The sequence below is a fragment of the Chiloscyllium plagiosum genome, unplaced genomic scaffold (assembly GCF_037043375.1).
Source record: "Chiloscyllium plagiosum isolate Xiang-an unplaced genomic scaffold, Cpla_swu_hap1 HiC_scaffold_20, whole genome shotgun sequence".
Lineage (NCBI taxonomy): Eukaryota > Metazoa > Chordata > Chondrichthyes > Orectolobiformes > Hemiscylliidae > Chiloscyllium > Chiloscyllium plagiosum.
In genome coordinates, this window is record NW_028270158.1 from 30,781,586 (window position 1) to 30,800,517 (window position 18,932).

The 18,932-nt window shown below is 43.7% G+C and overlaps 2 protein-coding genes across 3 annotated transcripts in view; one reads left to right on the top strand and one right to left on the bottom strand.

Annotated features, from left to right (window-relative positions):
- The first annotated feature begins 785 nt into the window (after positions 1-785).
- Positions 786-15,860, top strand: plk1 (polo-like kinase 1 (Drosophila)). The gene is made up of 11 exons (XM_043711704.2): positions 786-1,194; positions 2,007-2,175; positions 3,277-3,421; positions 3,520-3,613; positions 4,446-4,665; positions 6,158-6,209; positions 7,224-7,324; positions 11,114-11,191; positions 13,524-13,678; positions 14,661-14,843; positions 14,928-15,860. Exons 1-11 carry the CDS (start codon positions 826-828, stop codon positions 15,132-15,134), a joined length of 1,773 nt encoding a protein of 590 aa, XP_043567639.1. The 5' UTR covers positions 786-825; the 3' UTR covers positions 15,135-15,860.
- A 308-nt stretch (positions 15,861-16,168) lies between these two features.
- ern2 (endoplasmic reticulum to nucleus signaling 2) overlaps positions 16,169-18,932 on the bottom strand; it is a 119,789-nt gene continuing 117,025 nt past the window's right edge. For both annotated transcript variants that reach the window (XM_043711699.2, XM_043711698.2), the window contains exon 22: positions 16,169-18,887. In XM_043711699.2, the coding sequence (XP_043567634.2) occupies positions 18,657-18,887 (231 nt within the window). In that variant the 3' untranslated portion in view covers positions 16,169-18,656. The remainder of the gene's footprint in view (positions 18,888-18,932) is intronic.

Consider the following 18,932-nt stretch of genomic DNA (forward strand, 5'->3'; position numbering starts at 1 on the left):
ATGCAAGCAACTCGCAATTGCTGTTAGGATAGAAACAGGTCAGTCCCAGAAACATTATATTTAACATCTCATCTGAAAGATAGCATCTCTGTCAATGTCAGTCTGATTTGGAGATGTCAGTGTTGGGCTGGGGTGTACAAAGTTTAAAAATCGCACAACACCAGGTTATAGTCCAACAGGCTTGCTTCTAATTAAACCTGTTCGACTATAACGTGGTGTTGTGTGATTTTTAACAATGTAAATCTGGATTACGGCTGCATCTGGAGTTGGGGGTGCTCAAACACCCGAATTTCTGGCTGCAAGGCAAGGGTATTCCCCATCGAACCGGAGCTATTAATGTCCTAAACTCAATCAGGAGCCTGGGGTGGGGGGTCGAAGACACACTCGGGGAGCCTTGAGAGGGGTTCGGGAGCTCGAATCCCCGCCCTCTCCCTCCGTTGCTCAGGAACCAGCCTACTGGTTGAGGTTCTCGGCTGTGATTGGCGGACGTGGCTGTCAATCAGCTCGGTCGCCGGGCAGCAGGCCTGGGGGTGCATTTAAACCGTCCTCCCGGCATTCAGCCGGGTCGAGGGTTCTATTTAAATAAAACCGACCAATCAGGAGCGGCGCACGGCTCGCTAACTGTCGACGCTCCAGATTTGAATCAGAGCCCGCGAGCGTCTGAGCCGGGACGGACACGGTTCGCAGCGGCCTCTCGGTGTGCAGATACCAAGCTCTTACCGCTCCCGGGCAGGACTCCATACAACTTCGGTTCACCCACTTTGTTTCTCCCCCCCCCATCCCCCCCCCATCCCCCCCTTCCCAAAGCTGTGAACCGGCCGAAGCATGACCACGGTGGCCGGTAAACCGTCCGCCAAGCTGGGCTCTGCCGCGCCGCCGGTCGCCGCTCCGGTGGCCAAGGAGATCCCCGACATCCTGGTGAACCCCAAGACCATGAAGAGGTACGTGCGGGGCCGCTTCCTGGGCAAGGGGGGGTTCGCCAAGTGTTACGAGATCTCCGACATGGAGACCAACGAGGTGTTCGCCGGCAAGATCGTGTCCAAGACGCTGCTGCTGAAGCCGCACCAGCGGGAGAAGATGTCCATGGAGATCTCCATCCACAAGAGCCTCAGTCACGCCAACGTGGTCGGCTTCCACGGCTTCTTCGAGGACGATGACTTCGTCTACGTTGTGCTGGAACTGTGCAGGCGGAGGGTGAGTGTCTCCGGGGGTGTGGGGGGGGGGGGGGGGAATGACAGGGTGGACGGTTGTAAACCGGGGAGGGAGGGCTCAGTCCCGGGGAATGGAGCCGAGTGGCAGCGTTCACCCCCCTCTCTCTTTTCCCCCATTGGGACCAACTGTAACAACATGGGGCACGGGCTCACCCACAACTCTCAGCAATCAGTGAGGGACTGGCAACAGGCTCTGAGCACCCCCACCCTCTCCCCATGGGGCAGCCTTCAGGCTCTGAGACTCCGGGGGGGGTGGAAGAAACACCAGCTCTGGTTCTGTTTCCTCTCCCCCCGGGCCGGGGTCTGAGCTGATGAGTAACCGCTCGGGCTAAAGTGACTCTCTGCCTGACCGCCCCCCCCCCCCCCCCCCGGATGTATTTTTCTCCCTCAGTATCCCAGCTGGAGGCCTGTCCGTTGCTGACTCTGTCCCTTTTCTCTTTAAAGGGAGGGGGGTTTGTATTTAAAATTCCAGGAGCTCGGAGCCGGTTGGCTGACGGGTGCCTGGTATTCAAGAAGGCGGAGCCTTAGCTTTGCAAACCAAAAGGAGCAGCCGCCTGTCGGTCTGATCGTAATTCACCTTCCCTTCCCTGCTCCTCACTCCGTGTAAATCCACCAAATGGCTCGGAAAAGCCACAGTTAGTACCCTCAGTCTAACCTGGGGACGCTTGTCCGCAAATTTTGCTCTCCCTTGTTCCCTGGGACCGCCCCGTGTTGTTGATCGGCTGCGGCCAATAATTCAGTAAACTTTTCAATTTAAAAAAAAATCTCTTTAATAGCGAAAAATGTCTGGTTTAGTCTTTGCTAGAATTGCACAAGAGGCGAAAGGCTGTCACTGAGCCCGAGGCCCGGTATTACCTGAAGCAAATCATCCTGGGCGGTCAATATTTGCACAACAACAACGTTATTCATCGAGATCTCAAGCTTGGCAACCTTTTTCTCAATGATGACATGGAAGTGAAAATAGGTAAAGCACTGCACCCGGTTGTCGGTACTTATGGCCTGTTCTTGAAACCAACATCTCACTTAGAGTCATAAAGTTGCACACCATGGAAACAGATCCTTCGGTCCAACTCAGCCATGCCGACCAGACATCCTAAATTAAGAGTCCCATATCCCAGCCTATTTAGTCTTTCCCTATAGCTCAAATCTTGTAACCCTGGCAACATCCTTGTAAACATCTTACCTGTAGCAGGGAAACCAGAATTGCAGACACTATCCCAAAAGTGGCCTCACCAATGTCCCACACAGCTGCAACGTGACCTCCCAACTCCTGTACTTAATGCAATGACCAATTAAGGTTAGTGTACCTAATGCCACCTTCACTACCCTGTGTACCTGCAACTCCAACTTCAAGGAACTATGAACCTGCACCCCAAGGTCTCTTTGTTGTGGAAAACTCCCCAGGATTCTACCATCAAGTGCATAACTGTCCTGCCCTGATTTACATTAACAAAATGCAACACCTCAGTTATCTAAATTAAATTTCCTCTGCTCCACTCCTTGGCTCATCTGATCAAGGCATTTGCTTTTCTCTTACAAAACCTTTGTATGCTTGCACTCATTTTAACAAAAAATGATTAGGGAAGTTGATTACTGTAGTAATTTCTTTGACAGTAAAGCTTGAATTGGCCCTAACTTTCCTGGTTTTGGTGGCAGGTTTGCATGCTAGTGGTTCTCGAATGGGCATTGCTAATCCAGCAAGAGGGGAATCCAGATTGTGGAAATTGCCAGTGCCATTTTAAAGGAATGAAGGATTTCAAGGGAATACCTAGACTGGCACGGTAAATTTGAGTGCACGACTGAGAGGCAGAGAGGTGTTATTCCCCACTGGAGACAAATGAACTAGCAGTAGATGGTTCAGGTCTAAAAGGTACAGCTTGATAGTGTCAATCCAAAAAAAAAAATTGGATCAATATCTAAGAGAACAAGGACTACAGCGAAACTGCGGTGAAGGTGGGATGATTTTGAGTTGCTATATTAGGGAGTTAGCACTGGTCAAATTGCTTCCTGTGCTGTAACCAATTTGTGATTGAGGATAATCACTGGCTTATGAACTGTTTTGAAGGTGACTTTGGCCTGGCCACAACTGTACAATATGAAGGAGAACGCAAGAAAACCTTATGCGGGACCCCCAATTACATTGCCCCAGAAGTAATCGGCAAGAAAGGGCATAGTTTTGAAGTTGATGTTTGGTCTCTAGGCTGTATTATGTGAGTAAATCATCTCCGCTGTTGGGTTATTTTAATTTTTTAAAAATGTATTACATATTGTCACTTTTTAACTCTGATTTCTCCACTAACACTTGAAGGTATACACTACTTGTGGGGAAGCCTCCATTTGAAACTTCCTGTCTGAAAGAGACCTATTTGAGGATAAAGAAAAATGAGTACAATATTCCAAAGGTGGGTGCATTTAACTACTATTCTGGGAAAATTGCTCCAAAAATATCTGTAATGTGAAAGCTCTTGTGAGCTTTTGGTGCACACTAACCACTATGGGATGGGAATATTGTTGTTTTCTTTGATTGTAACCCCTGCCATTGTCACAGACAAATCAATTTTAAGGCATAAAGTGAAAGAAAAATGACTAGCCAGTTTGACTGTTTCAATGATGAGTATGGCACCTTTTCTGAAATTCCATTTACATTGCGCAGATTTACAGGCACGTGGGATAGTCTCTTGGTTGAATTCTAAAGATCTGTTTAGTACTATTCACTGCCTTCTGCCTAACAAAACCAGTTCAACATATATTTCTCTTTTGTGCTCTGATATTCTTTGTTGAACTGATTAGCATTGGCCTCATTTTGATGGTCTCTCTTCACATCGAAGCTGCTAGTATTTGAGCATAATGCATTTTAGATGCTGAAGCATTGATGGTAATCTTAGAACGATAACCTGCGATTAACTTTCCAGGCAGTCTTGCCAATTGTGGACAATTTAAACAATGTGCTAAAGGTGGTGGCTGCACAAATATCTCCATCCTCCATGATGAGGAACACTGATTTAGTCAGTCAGACTAATAAAAATATGGCACTAATTATCACACGAACTGGGTGAGTTGAATAATGTACACTTTGAAGAGAAAGCTAGGTCAGACTGGGGGGCGGGGGGGGAGAAATGCAGAAATAGATACTGTGAACAGGTGGGTCTGGATCAGTTTAATTGTCTGTTTAAATTCTATAAGTTCCATCTTCAGTTTGTAACCATTAACTAACTGATCTGATCTCTTTCCTAGCATGTTAATCCTGTGGCTGCCAGCCTCATACAGCGGATGCTTCGGTCTGATCCAAGTGCACGGCCTAACATCCATGAGCTGTTGAATGATGAGTTCTTTAAATCTGGCTACCTACCTGTCCGTTTGCCTACAACCTGCTTGACTATGGCTCCCCGATTTTCTCTTGCGCCTGGTGGGATTGATTCTAATATGAGACGACCTCTCACTGAACTCAACAAAGGTATCGTATGTTGAGCGGTGCTGGTCTTTGACTTGCATTGTGTACATATTGTGTTGCATGAATTAGGGCTTCTGTCAATATAACACTGGATTGGATGTAAGCTAGAAGAATGACATGCTGTGAAGACTTTCACACATGGAATGGACAACAAGGGTAACAGAATATGTGGAATACAACAAAGGCAACATGTAATTCCCTTCATTTGACCACCAGTGACCACTGAAGACTTCATCCACTGTTATGCATGATGTCAAAGTCCAAAATGAAGGAATTGGTAATGATACTGTTGCTCAGCACTAAACTGAGCCAAGTGGTTCAAACTGATGCCTCACAGTACCAGGGACCCAGGTTCAATTCTAGCCTTGGGCAATTGTTTGCATGTTTCCCCTGTGTCTGCGTGAGATTCCTCTGGATGTTTCAGTTTTCTCTCTCAGTCCAAAGCTGTGCAGGTGAAGTAGGTTGGGAAACAGTGTCCAGTGATGTGCATGCAAGGTAGATTAGACATGGGAAATGCAGGGTTACAGGGATAGGGTAGCAGAGTGGATCTGGATGGGATACTCTTCGAATTGCCTGCTTCCACACTGTAGGGATTGTATGATTACTATCTGACAACCTTGCTATATTCCCAATGTCACCACTGAAGCTTCCAGTTACTCTATCTGTAGAATGATATCAGGTGACATCTGACTGAAACCGCTGCAATGAGAACATTAGCAGTCTGGCTGTCTGGAAAAAGAAATTGGGAACAATTATGTTCATGCCACATTCTTAAATTACCTTGCGCTGTTTGACTATTTGGTTATTTTCTATCATGGCTGTGAGGCTTGGTTGAAAAAGCTTTCTGTGACAAGTTCCTTCACAGCTTAATAACTCCTAGTAATTAATAGGACAGTGTCAAGACCTTGGCCCCCATGTTGGAAAACTACTTTTTTTATTATTTCATTGTTTTTTATTTCTATTCAACACCCATATTCAAATGCATAAATTTTGTTTTGCTTCAAGTGAGATGTTTTTAAGTGCAGCACTGTTTTGTGTTACTGAATTAGCAATTTTTAATTGCAAGCTGGTCTCTCCACTACATTTCACAACTTGCTAAAAAGATTATAGTTGACTACGTATGTTTCTGCCTCTTGTCTAAAAGAATTGGTCTGTGATTTGCCAACATTATCCAGTCTGTTCTGATATAATGTGATTGTTCCTGTGCAATCCCATGTTAGAAGAAAATCTCATAATTGCAGCCCAATTTAAACCAATGGGTCCAGAATCATGTCATAGCTAATACACTTAAGGAAAGTTTGTGTTGTACAACTAATGGTCTAAATTCTTCAATTGTGTTATAGCCAATTTGTGTTGATGAAATGCACATTATAACAGTTGACTGTAATTCCTGACCATGTCAGGGCAGTCCATTGAAAATCACTTCCTCTAATGATTTGAGATTCTCTAAAAATTATGTCTTAAGTTATTGATCCTTTTAATGTTAACCCAATAGATGTTGCAGCTGGCGACAGACCAGGCAAGTCAGAGGATGATGGAGTAGCAAGGTAAATAATGCCCTTTTTTAAACTGGTATTTTGCCTTCTGAATTATTTGTCTCATGCAAGTCAATGGAAGTTTAAATAATATGGGAAGGAAATTCCGGTCTTAATGCTTTGGACCTGTAGTATTTCAATATTGTTGGAAATGTAATTTTTTTGGGTTTTTTAAAATTCAGTCATGGAATGTGGGCATTACTGTCTGGGCCAGCACTTGTGGCCTATCCATAGCTCCCTCAAGGTGTGACCCTGGTTCTCTCATCTAGGCACATAGGGACTATGCCATCACATTCACCCTTGCAGATAGGGAACAGGCTATGGGGAGTACAATGAGTTGTTTACTGCACGATTCCTAGCCAGTTTGTGGTGAATGGTAACCCTCGGTGATAATAGTCAGGAACTCAGTAATGATAATTGATGCTGATTCAACTATCTCTTATTGGAGGTGCTCGCTGTCTGGCATTTGTGACACAATTGTTACTTGCTCCCATTTCAGCCCGAGTTTTTAATCTATGGACTTCTATACCACTCATGCTATGCACATCTGTTTAAATATAGGAAGGGAATTTTAAAGGAAGATCTCCAATAGTATTTCCAGATACCATCCAATACTATGAATTTCCTGAACTGTAGATCACTGGTACTGTATTGCTCTAATCAAACCACATAAATCTGAGCAAAACAATCCTCCTGTTTATAGGATGACTTGTGTTTTTGACTTGGATTAAACAGCTATGTACTGCGATTGCTTGTCTTCAAGCTTTGTTGGTTGTGCATGATGTTGCAAACTTTTTTTTTTATTCCTTCATAGGACCTGGATGTCGCCAGCATGTGTTGGCTATTCCTAACTGTCCTTGAATGGATTTTCAAGGTTGTTTAACAGTTAACCACATTGCTGAGGGTCTGTTGGCCAGACTGAGTGAGAAAGGCAGACAATGTTAATAATGGTGACTGTTAAACTGAGAGTAGCTAAAAATTCCACAACATTACATTTTGACTAAACTTAATTTATATTTTCTACAGGGATGGCGGGGAATGCAATGATTTCTACCTCTCTGATCTATTGCAACAGTTAAGCAGTGTAGTAGCAGCAAGGCCAGCTGACAAACCAGTCATCAGACAAGGTACAGAAACTGCCTTCTCCTGAAAATGTTTGTTTTCTAATGCATTTTAGGCCACCTTGATCTGGAATAATATCACAGTCTAGTGTGAACAATTAATCTCCCATTTAATGGCAATGGGATGCAGCAGGTTGATCACTTTGTCAATTGTTTTGTATGTTGTGAAAATACTGTGTAATGAGTTTAACAAATTATTTAAATTTCTGGATCCATTCAAATAATCACTATTTTCTTTTGTGGATGAATAAGCATACTGTAAGCAGGAGGTCCTGTGTCACAGTATGATAGTGTCCCTGTCTGTGAGCCACAAGCTCCAATTCCAGGACTTTATGTCCCTGCTGGTGTATGGGAGAAGGATTCACAATTTTGGATCATTGGAATCTCTCTTGGGGTAGAAATGACCTGTACAAGAAGGACTATTGGAAGGGGACTAATATACTGACATGGAAATTTGCTAGAACTGTTTGGGAGGATTTAAACTAGTAAGGTGGGGGGGGGGTGGGACCAAGGGAGATGATGAGGAAAGAGATCGATCTGAGACGGGTACAGCTGAGAACAGAAGTGAGTCAAACAGTCAGGGACAAGGTCGGACTAATAAATTAAACTGCATTTATTTCAATGCAAGGGGCCTAACAGGGAAGGCAGATGATTTCAGGGCATGGTTAGGAACATGGGACTGGGATTATCATAGTAATTATGGAAACATGGCTCAGGGATGGGCAGGATTGGCAGCTGAATGCTACAGGAAGGATAGAAAGGGAGGCAAAAGAGGAGGGGGAGTGGCATTTTTGATAAGGGATAGCATTACAGCTATGCTAAGGGAGGATATTCCTGGAAATACATCCAGGGAAGTTATTTAGGTGGAACTGAGAAATAAGAAAGGGATGATTATTGGGATTGCATTATAGACCCACCAATAGTCAGACAGAAATTGAGAAACACACTTGTAAGGAGATTTCAGCTGTCTCTAAGAATAATAGGGTGATTATGGTAGGGTATTTTAACTCTTCAAACATCGACTGGGACTGCCACATGTTAAAGCTTTAGATGGAGAGAAATTTCTTAAGTGTGTACAAGACAATTTTCTGATTCAGCATGTGGATGTACCTACTAGAGAAGGTGCAAAACTTGACCTACTCTTGGGAAATAAGCCAGGGCAGGTGACTGAGGTGTCAGTGGGGCCAGCGACCATAATTCTATTTGTTTTAAAATAGTGATGGAAAAGGATAGATCAGATCTAAAAGTTCAAGTTCTAAATTGGAGAAAGGCCAATTTTGACGGTATTAGGCAAGAACTTTCGAAAGCTGATTGGAGGCAGATGTTCGCAGATAAAGGAACAGCTGGAAAATGGGAAGCCTTCAGAAATGAGATAACAAGAATCCAGAGAAAGTATATTCCTGTCAGGGTGAAAGGGAAGGCTAGTAGGTATAGGGAATGCTGGATGACTAAAGAAATTGAGGGTTTGGTTAAGAAAAAGAAGGAAGCATATATCAGGTACAGACAGGATAGATCGAGTGAATCCTTAGAAGAGTATAAAGAAAGTAGGAGTATACTTAAGAGGGAAATCAGGAGGGCAAAACGGGGACATGAGATAGCTTTGGCAAATAGAATTAAGGAGAATCCAAACGGGTTTTACAAATATATTAAGGACAAAAGGGTAACTAGGGAGAGAATAGGGCCCCTCAAAGATCAGCAAGGCGGCCTTTGTGTGGAGCCACAGAAAATGGGGGAGATACTAAATGATTATTTTGCATCAGTATTCACCGTGGAAAAGGATATGGAAGATATAGACTGTAGGGAAATAGATGGTGACATCTTGCAAAATGTCCAGATTACAGAGGAGGAAGTGCTGGATGTCTTAACGGTTAAAGGTGGATAAATCCCCAGGACCTGATCAGGTGTACCCTAGAATTCTGTGGGAAGCTAGAGAAGTGATTACTGGGCCTCTTGCTGTGATATTTGTATATCGATAGTCACAGGTGAGGTAGAAGACTGGAGGTTGGCAAACGTGATGCCACTGTTTAAGAAGGGTGGTAAGGACAAGCCAAAGAACTATAGACCAGTGAGGCTGACCTCGGTGGTGGGCAAGTTGTTGGAGGGAATCCTGAGGGACAGGATGTACATGTATTTGGATAGGCAAGGACTGATTCAGGATAGTCAATATGGCTTTGTGCGTGGGAAATCATGCCTCTCAAACTCGATTGAGTTTTTTGAAGAAGTAACAAAGAAGATTGAGGGCAGAGCAGTGGATGTGATCTATATGGACTTCAGTAAGGTGTTCGACAAGGTTCCCCATGGGAGACTGATCAGCAAGTCTCATGGAATACAGGGAGAACTAGCCATTTGGATACAGAACTGGCTCAGAGATAGACAGAGGGTGGTGGTGGAGGGTTGTTTTTCAGACACACCTGTGACCAGTGGAGTGCCATAAGGATCGGTGCTGGGCCCTCTACTTTTTGTCACTTACATAAATGATTTGGATGTGAGCATTAGAGGTACAAGTTAGTAAGTTTGCAGATGACACCAAAATTGGAGGTGTAGTGGACAGCGAAGAGGGTTACCTCGGATTACAACAGGATCTGGACCAGATGGGCCAATGGGCTGAGTAGTGGCAGATGGAGTTTAATTTAGATAAAGGCGAGGTGCTGCATTTTGGGAAAGCAAATCTTAGCAGGACTTATACACTTAATGGTAAGGTCCTAGGGAGTGTTGCTGAACAAAGAGACCTTGGAGTGCAGGTTCATAGCTCCTTTAAAGTGGAGTTGCAGGTAGATAGGATAGTCAAGAAGGCGTTTGGTATGCTTTCCTTTATTGGTCTGAGTATTGAGTACAGGAGTTAGGTCGTGTTACGGCTGTACAGGACATTGGTTAGGCCACTGTTGGAATATTGTGTGCTATCAGAAGGATGTTGTGAAACTTGAAAGGGTTCAGAAAAGATTTACAAGGATGTTGCCAGGGTTGGAGGATCTGAGCTAAAGGGATAGGCTGAACAGGCTGGGGCTGTTTTCCCTGGAGCATCGGAGGCTGAGGGGTGACCTTATAGAGGTTTACAAAGTTATGAGGGGCATGGATAGGATAAATAGACACAGTTTTTTCCTTGGGGTCGGGGAGTCCAGAACTAGAAGGCATAGGTTTAGGGTGAGAGGGGTGAAAGATATAAGGGGCAACCTTTTCATGTAGAGGGTGGTATGTGTATGGAATGAGCTGCCAGAGGAAGTGTGGAGGCTGGTCCAATTGCAACATTTAAGAGGCATTTGGATGGGTATATGAATAGGAAGGGTTTGGAGGGATATGGGCCGGGTGCTTGCAGGTGGGACGAGATTGGGTTGGGATATCTGGTCGGCTTGTACCGAAGGGCCTGTTTCCATGCTGTACATCTGACTGTATCCCCGCATTATCAAATTGTAAATCTTACCAATATGCTTCAGACAAGCAGTACAAGCAAGAAACTCCCAAGTCAGCAAATTTCACATGGTGTGGCACCCCTCAAACTGACTTCTAGTGACCTGTTTCAGGAGGTGGGGTGGGGGTGGCAGAGTAACTAAGGAAATGTGCATAGGCAAGTGCTTTGGGTGCCTCCACAGCTAATGGGGAAACAAAATATTATACTGTGAAGCATCCCATAAATCAATGTTACTGATAGAGATTTTAAGCAAAAAAAACTACTTTTAAATAGTTGATAAGTTCAATGTGTTGACTCTACCACCAGAATAACTGTTTATCTCCCTCCCTGTTTTTGTTTGAGTTCTCTCAATTAAATGCAGTATTTACCATGTTGTTTTTCCCTTGTAGAGGAGGCTGAAGACCCAGCCTGTATACCAATCTTCTGGGTCAGCAAATGGGTGGATTATTCAGACAAATATGGTTTAGGTAAGTACCATTCTAAACAATACTATTTCATAAAACTTGTGTAATGCACTAGGATTGTAATTTATCTGCTTGTGTCTGATCTGTAGTCAATTTACTTGATATTATCAGAAGAAAGCTCCTGCAACGAGTGAAATGTTGGATTTTGCCTCATGTAAGCGCTGGCCTATTACCCACAGTCTGGCACACTGACCTCTACACCGCTGAAGCCAAACGTCAACTCGAGGACAACTCTTCCTACTGCCCCCTCGACCATGACCCCACCCCCCATCACCAAACCATCATCTCCCAGACCATACAGAACCTCATCACCTCAGGAGATCTCCCACCCACAGCTTCCAACCTCAGTCCGGGAACCCCGCACTGCCCGGTTTTACCTCCTTCCCAAGATCCACAAGCCTGACCACCCTGGCCGACCCATTGTCTCAGCATGCTCCTGTCCCACTGAACTCACCTCTACCTACCTCAACACTGTCCTATCTCCCCTAGTCCAGGAACTCCCCACATACGTTCGAGACACCACCCATGCCCTCCACCTCCTCCAAGACATCTGTTTTTCCCCGGCCCCAAACGCCTCATCTTCACCATGGATATCCAATCCCTCTACACCTCCATCCGCCATGACCAGGGCCTCCAAGCCCTCCGTTTTCTCCTCTCCAGATGTCCCCAACAGTACCCTTCCACAGACACTCTCATTCGTTTGGCCGAACTCGTCCTCACCCTTAACAATTTCTCCTTTTGAATCCTCCCACTTCCTCCAGACCAAAGGGGTAGCCATGGGCACACGTATGGGCCTTAGCTATGCCTGTCTCTTTGTTGGCTACGTAGAGCAGTTGATCTTCCGTAATTACACCGGCACCACTCCCCACCTCTTCGTCCACTACATTGATGACTGCATTGGCGCCACCTCGTGCTCCAGCGAGGAGGTTGAGCAATTCATCAACTACACCAACACATTCCACCCTGACCTTAAATTTACCTGGACCATTTCTGACGACACCCTCCCCTTCCTGGACCCCACCATCTCCATTAATGACGACCGACTTGACACTGACATTTTTTACAAACCCACCGACTCCCACAGCTCCCTGGATTACACCTCTTCCCACCCTACCTCTTGCAAAAATGCCATCCCGTATTCCCAATTCCTCCACCTCTGCCAGATCTGCTCCTAGGAGGACCAGTTCCACCACAGAACACACCAGATTGCCTCCTCCTTTAGAGACCGCAATTTCCCTTCCCACGTGGTTAAAGATGCCCTCCAACGCATCTCGTCTACATCCCGCGCCTTCAGACCCCACCCCTCCAACCGTAACAAGGACAGAATGCCCCTGGTGCTCATCTTCCACCCTACCAACCTTCGCATAAACCAAATCATCCGCCACCTCCACACGGACCCCACCACCAGAGATATATTTCCCTCCCCACCCCTTTCTGCCTTCCGCAAAGACCATTCTCTCCGTGACTACCTGGTCAGGTCCACGCCCCCCTCCAACCCACCCTCCCATCCTGGCACTTTCCCCTGCTACCGCAGGTACTGTAAAACCTGCGCCCACACCTCCTTCCTCACCTCTATCCAAGGCCCTAAAGGAGCCTTCCACAAAATTTTACTTGCACATCCACTAATATCATTTATTGTGTCCGTTGCTCCCAATGCGGTCTCCTCTACATTGGGGAGACTGGGCGCCTCCTAGCAAAGCGCTTTAGGGAACATCTCCGGGACGCCCGCACCAATCAACCACACTGCGCCGTGGCCCAACTTTTCAACTCCGCCTCCCACTCTGCCGAGGACATGGAGGTCCTGGGCCTCCTTCACTGCCGCTCCCTCACAACCAGACGCCTGGAGGAAGAATGCCTCATCTTCCGCCTCGGAACACTTCAACCCCAGGGCATCAATGTGGATTTCAACAGTTTCCTCATTTTCCCCTTCCCCCCCCACCTCACCCTAGTTCTAAACTTCCAGCTCAGCACTGTCCCCATGACTTGTCTGGACTTGTCCTATCTGCCTATCTCCTTTTCCACCTATCCAGTCCACCCTCTCCTCCCTGACCTATCACCTTCCTGTAGTCCAATCTGATCTAGAAGGATAAGTGGAGATACAGATATTGCGACACTGGTTCAGGACCTGTTTGCATTCTCCATATTTTGGTTTATAACCCTATCTTGAGACTTTTGTGGGTTGTTTTTTTTTATTGGTGTCTTGAGACACCTAATATTCAAGGGAGCTATTTTTCTCCTGGTCAGAAGCTGTATCTTAAGTAGGTAGCCTCCTATATAATGTCTTGTTAATTTACCTTGTAGCAGTACACTGACTGGAAATCAAATCATTCTCTAGGTTATCAGTTATGCGACAACAGTGTTGGTGTACTCTTCAATGATTCCACTCGTTTAATTATGTACAATGATGGGGAGAGTCTTCAATACATTGAGCGTGACATGACCGAGACTTATCTGAACTTTCGATCCTACCCTCCCAGCCTAAGTAAAAAGGTGAGTGTCACTGAAGCATTGGCAGAATTTATTAGCCGCCATCATAATTGTACTCCAGGCCGTGATCTGCCTTATTGATTATAAGCATTGGAGAAATTCAAGCAATTCCATCCAATTTGCTGTATGTATGTGGTCTGTCTCCTGTTAAATGTAATGTAATGGGGAGAAAACTTTTTTTTAATCTTGGTGAAATCACTCTCCGCTCTATCAGGAGGGGTGGATTTGAACTCAAACCCAGACATTTCTTGGCATGGATATGTTTTAACTCTGAATTGCCACTTGATGTTCTGCAACATACCTAATGTGTGCACGTGAGACCTCATTCTAACACTTGTCAGAACCCGTTCTTAAAATAAGTCGTCCTACAGTAAACGGTTCACTTGCCAACACCCCGTTTGTTTTCAGCGTGAGAAGTATAATTGTTGGGTCTGTGAGGCTATTAGTCCATCTAAGTAATCCTCCCTTGAGGATTACTGTGATTGTTAGCGAGTTTTGTGAAGACTTGTAGCTCAGGTTGAGGTTCTGGATGTAAGTTTGCTCACGGAGTCGGCACTTGGTGTTGGTGACCTTATAAATAGTGCTTCACCGGAGGCTCGCTGATGTTACCTAGTATGGTGATGAAATATCTGAAAATTAACCTTCTGGCTCAGTGAGCAAATTTTACATCCAGAACTGTTTTGATATCCGATGGGTTTAGGGACAAGCAAAATCAGGGTCACTGGTTCCTGTAGAACTGTGGAAAGGATTGAGCCTGGCTGATTCCTTTTGACAATTGAATTGTTGTCATCTTGACTCTGACTTGTCTAAAGTATGAGGATGGTGAGTACCTATCAAACTGTTGCTTTCTCCCAGAATGGTGATATTCGAAATGACCTGAATTAGGTGACAACTTTTCTCACCTACCCCAAAATGAAAGCATGGAAATGAACATATTGAAGTTATAGCCAGTAGGAGTGTTGTTCATAGAGTGCTCTTCTTGCAGGCAACTCTACTAAAATACTTCCGTAATTACATGAGTGAGCACTTGTTGAAGGCAGGGGCCAACATCACTCCCCGGGAAGGTGATGAGTTGGCACGGCTTCCATTCTTGCGGATCTGGTTCAGGACTCGTAGTGCAATTGTGTTGCACCTCAGCAATGGCACTGTTCAAATCAACTTCTTCCAGGTGAGTACCTCTTTAAATTACCACTTAAAATTACTTTTGGTGAACAAATGCAACATGAGGAATCTTTAAAACTCACTCTTCCAGGACCACACTAAAATCATCCTGTGTCCACTAATGAATGCTGTGACCTATATTGACGAGAAACGAGAATTCCACACGTTCAAGCTGAGCATGATTGAGGAACATGGCTGCTGTAAGGAGCTGGCAAGCCGACTGCGTTATGCACGCACCATGGTGGAGAAGCTGCTTACTACAAAAACTATGGGAACACGGGTGAAACACTCAGCATGAAGACTGGAGCTTCTGGCTGGCTGACTTGAGTGCCCCCATTGGATCGAGTCTTTCCTATTTTAGGGGGCAAAAAACTTGTGTAAATAAATCCCTCTTTTTGTACGGCTCGGTTTTTTTGTATTAAAACACTTTTTTGAAGTAAACAAGTGAACAATGTGTTTGAATCGAGTTGGGGGAGGAAAGAAACATGGTGAACTCTCCATTATGTGTAGTGACTCGGCAGATGAGATCATGTAAATTTAAGCTGTACGTTGTGTACCACCAAACTTGCTTTACACTCCTCTTTGCAGGTGTCTAGTTGTTCTACTTTTTATACTCTGGCAATAGCACTTTACAACCTTGATCAACTGCTTCTCAGGCAACACTTGTGTCTTGCACTTTGTATTTTCTTGCTCCAACCCCTCCTGTTCTGATGAGGAACTCTAGTGGTTGAAGAACAACACTGTTGGTGTTCTAACAATAGGAAAGGCAGTGACTGATTTCAATGGGTGTGTAATAGTGCTTAGTTGAAAAACAAATGAGAACTTGATATGAATATATTTTGCTAAACCTTTGACCCTATTTCCAGCCAACAAAACCTACCCTGAATACAGTTGGATAAACCTTTTTTAGGAACAACTATCTGTACAGCTATTAACACTGGTCTCTCTGTTTAATGGGAGAAAGTTTTGTACTTGATACATTTTAAAAATTGTAACATATTAAAGTAATAAATCTGTTCTTGAATAATTATTGTAGTGTCTAATTTAGAGATGGAGTGGAAGAAAAGATAATATTTTCATTCCATTAAATATGTTGGGACCTCCTTTTTGTTAGGTGGATGGCTAGTACCTGTTGAAGAACCTCTATAAAAGAACTCCTGGTAAGTAGGCATACATGTCGATCGACAGAAACAGCAGGTCTGTTTCTGCCTTACAGAAAGAGTGAGAAAGCAATACAAAAAGCCTACTGCTACCATTGTCAAATTAACCTTTTTCTTTTTCTCCCCCCTATGTGAACACTTCTGCTAATTGTAGGAAGAAAGTATAGCACTGTTGGTGTTTAGGAATTTTATTTTATCCTTTTTACTTTCCAATACAAAAGATTTTTGCTCCTATTTACAGTGTAAACTCTATGTACAATCAAAGTTGAGATACAGGAAGGTGAACGTTATTTAACACAATCATTTGCCATAATTCTGTTTCCTACATAGGTTCTATACAGTCAGTGTTACTTCAAAACTCACCACAATTGTTTAGCTTGATTTGCTCTCTTTTATAAAACATTGATCTGAATGGAAAAAGAATATAAAATGGAGCAGGATACACAGCACTAATAAATTATACCCTTTAGTGGCCATAGTAAGCAACTTATTGGAAACCAGAAAGGGTTTCAGCTACCCAAGCAGTCAGAAACCAATGAACTCCTGCAACCTATTGAGAGGGGTGTGTAACATAAGACTAAGCTTTGCACACACACAGTATAGCAGGAAAATAACAGTGTAAACATATCAGATACTGCAGTTGTTGACATGTCAACTGTGAAAGAAATCCAAAGCGCCGATGTCAAACACTTATAATATCAATGTGGATAACTTTTCAGCAAAGCAGCCAGCAAGTTAAAATGATGAGTAGAAATAAACCATTGTTATCTTAACATTTGTATCTAAAACTAAATATATTGCACTTCAAATTCCCAGTGTTTTCCCAAAGTTCTTAATGCATCTATTCCTACAATTTAGCTGCAGCAAACCATGTTTAATCCACCCCAAATCTTTGGCAGTTTGATTTTTCAATTGCATTTAAGAATACACAAACTACTGTCACTTATTTCCATTAGCAAAGAGATCAACAAACACAAGGCACAGCACAGTTTTTAAAACAAATGGCTGAAGGAATTGATAATCTTTTTCACCCAGAGGACTGTAAAGACTTATATCTCATTGCTGAAAAGGCTGATTGAAGCAGAAACGTTTAACTGTATTTAAAAATACTTTACTATGCACGTGAAGTGCTATAACCTACATGGCTCAGTCCAAGAGCTGGAAGATGGAGTTTGAATGGACCTTTCTGTGCCATATACTTTTCTGTAGATTTAAAAAAAAAACTAAGTGTATTATTATGTTTGTCACTATACAGGCTCTCACGTACCAGCAGCAGTACAGGTACCTGGTTTCTCCTCTCCCTTCCAAAAATAAACTTCACATGGTCAAATGTCCAAATAATAGATACAAGTACATTTCACTCCCAATTGTGCAGAGTTCATTTTAAATTATGTCCTGCTTCACTATGTAGACAATGTATACAGGCCACAGAAACTTCCATTGAATTTGTACAATTATGAACCCAAATAATGATTGGCCCTCCCCTGATGTGCTGACAAAAGGAGTGAGTAGCTGAGTTACAGAACTGGCAGTAATGGGATTTGTGCAGAATTAGATGGGAGATAGCAGTGGTCCAGCAAAGTCCTGAGTTTTGTGGTTCCCGTTCTTGATCACTATCGACTACCCACTATACTCCCACCTCTTCTTACAGTATATTAGTTTAACTCAGGGATGATCATCTATTCCTGATATGAAAAGTCACTTTGGTTGTTCAAACAGAATTACAATCTTTTTTAAAAATTAGGTTGCATTAATTACTCTATGAAAATAATCTCTGCAGAAAAAGACCTGTCCAATTATTGGCAATCAGATCATGCTGTAGCAATGTTACCCTATAAACCTTCATACCAGTATCACAAATAGCAGATTCTTCACAAGTCACAAGAGCACTGATAACATTTCCAGTATCAATTGTTACAATGTGGTGCAAATTGTGGTTGGGATTCTACTGTGTTTCTCCTCTTTCTGGAGTTAATGACAAAGCAGGAGTTTTATGAAGTACCTTGTCATTATTTTTAGTTACTACAGAAATCATTCTTGTAGAGCAAAATTATAGATACATGCAATGAAACAACTTATTCAGACATCTTTAGCTGCTGCCTTCGAGTCTTCTGCAATCGTTAGTGATTATGTGTATGGCACAAGTATGTTGATAAGTCAATTCAGTTCATTTATGAATATTATTCCTGAAGACGCTTCCAGGAAAGAGGCCTCCTTGACAGAAACAGTTTTGCTTCCCCAGAGGTGACATCATTGTTAAGTGGTGCATCATTATTAATAGGTCACTTCTCTCCACCTTCTGTCTTAGCTCCCCATCGCTGTGCAGTACAGTCCATTTGATGATTGTACACCACAATGAGTGGAAGTATTAGCAGGGATCTCACCTTATGTGTCATCAATTTTACAATATTTATTGTCTTCCTGTCCAATGAAGTGCAGCAAAGCAGTTCTGTTGTGGGATGCTAAGTTCCAAACGTAAATCTGTGTCAGTGCAGGGATTAAGCAAGCCAGCTTTCTCCTGTTTTCTGAGGATGGAGTCCTGTTCTCTACATGAAGAATCCCAAAGTGAAGAGCAGTTCTCTCAGTTTCACAGGATACCACAAGCATAACCGTTGGATGCCTGGAGCATTTCTTCCTACTTCTCTGGCTTTGGAAAGATTTTATGTTGGCACAGTTGAAATGCAGGGAATTACAGTGGTTAATTTTTCCCTGCCTCCAGCTCCCTGATGGTAGTAAGGGTGAAAAAGTCTCTCATGGCTGCATATCTGCATTGCATTGTAAGTGTGCAACAGCAAGTTTGGGAATCGAAATGTGAAGTACTGCACAAACTGGTCAGGTACCTCTCCCAGTGTCTCCTGTACCTCTAGGGGTAATTCATGGTAGTGATGTTTCTGTGAAGAGTTATTTTACATGAAATATGTGAAAACAACTTTTAA

What these genes read in the sequence shown, in the direction of transcription:
- plk1 (XM_043711704.2), top strand. Translation starts at nt 826, where the DNA reads ATGACCACGGTGGCCGGTAAACCGTCCGCCAAGCTGGGCTCTGCCGCG. An exon ending in TGACATGGAAGTGAAAATAG is followed by an intron (nt 2,176 to 3,276) that starts GTAAAGCACTGC and finishes ACTGTTTTGAAG; the next exon opens with GTGACTTTGGCCTGGCCACA. An exon ending in GAGGATGATGGAGTAGCAAG is followed by an intron (nt 6,210 to 7,223) that starts GTAAATAATGCC and finishes TATTTTCTACAG; the next exon opens with GGATGGCGGGGAATGCAATG.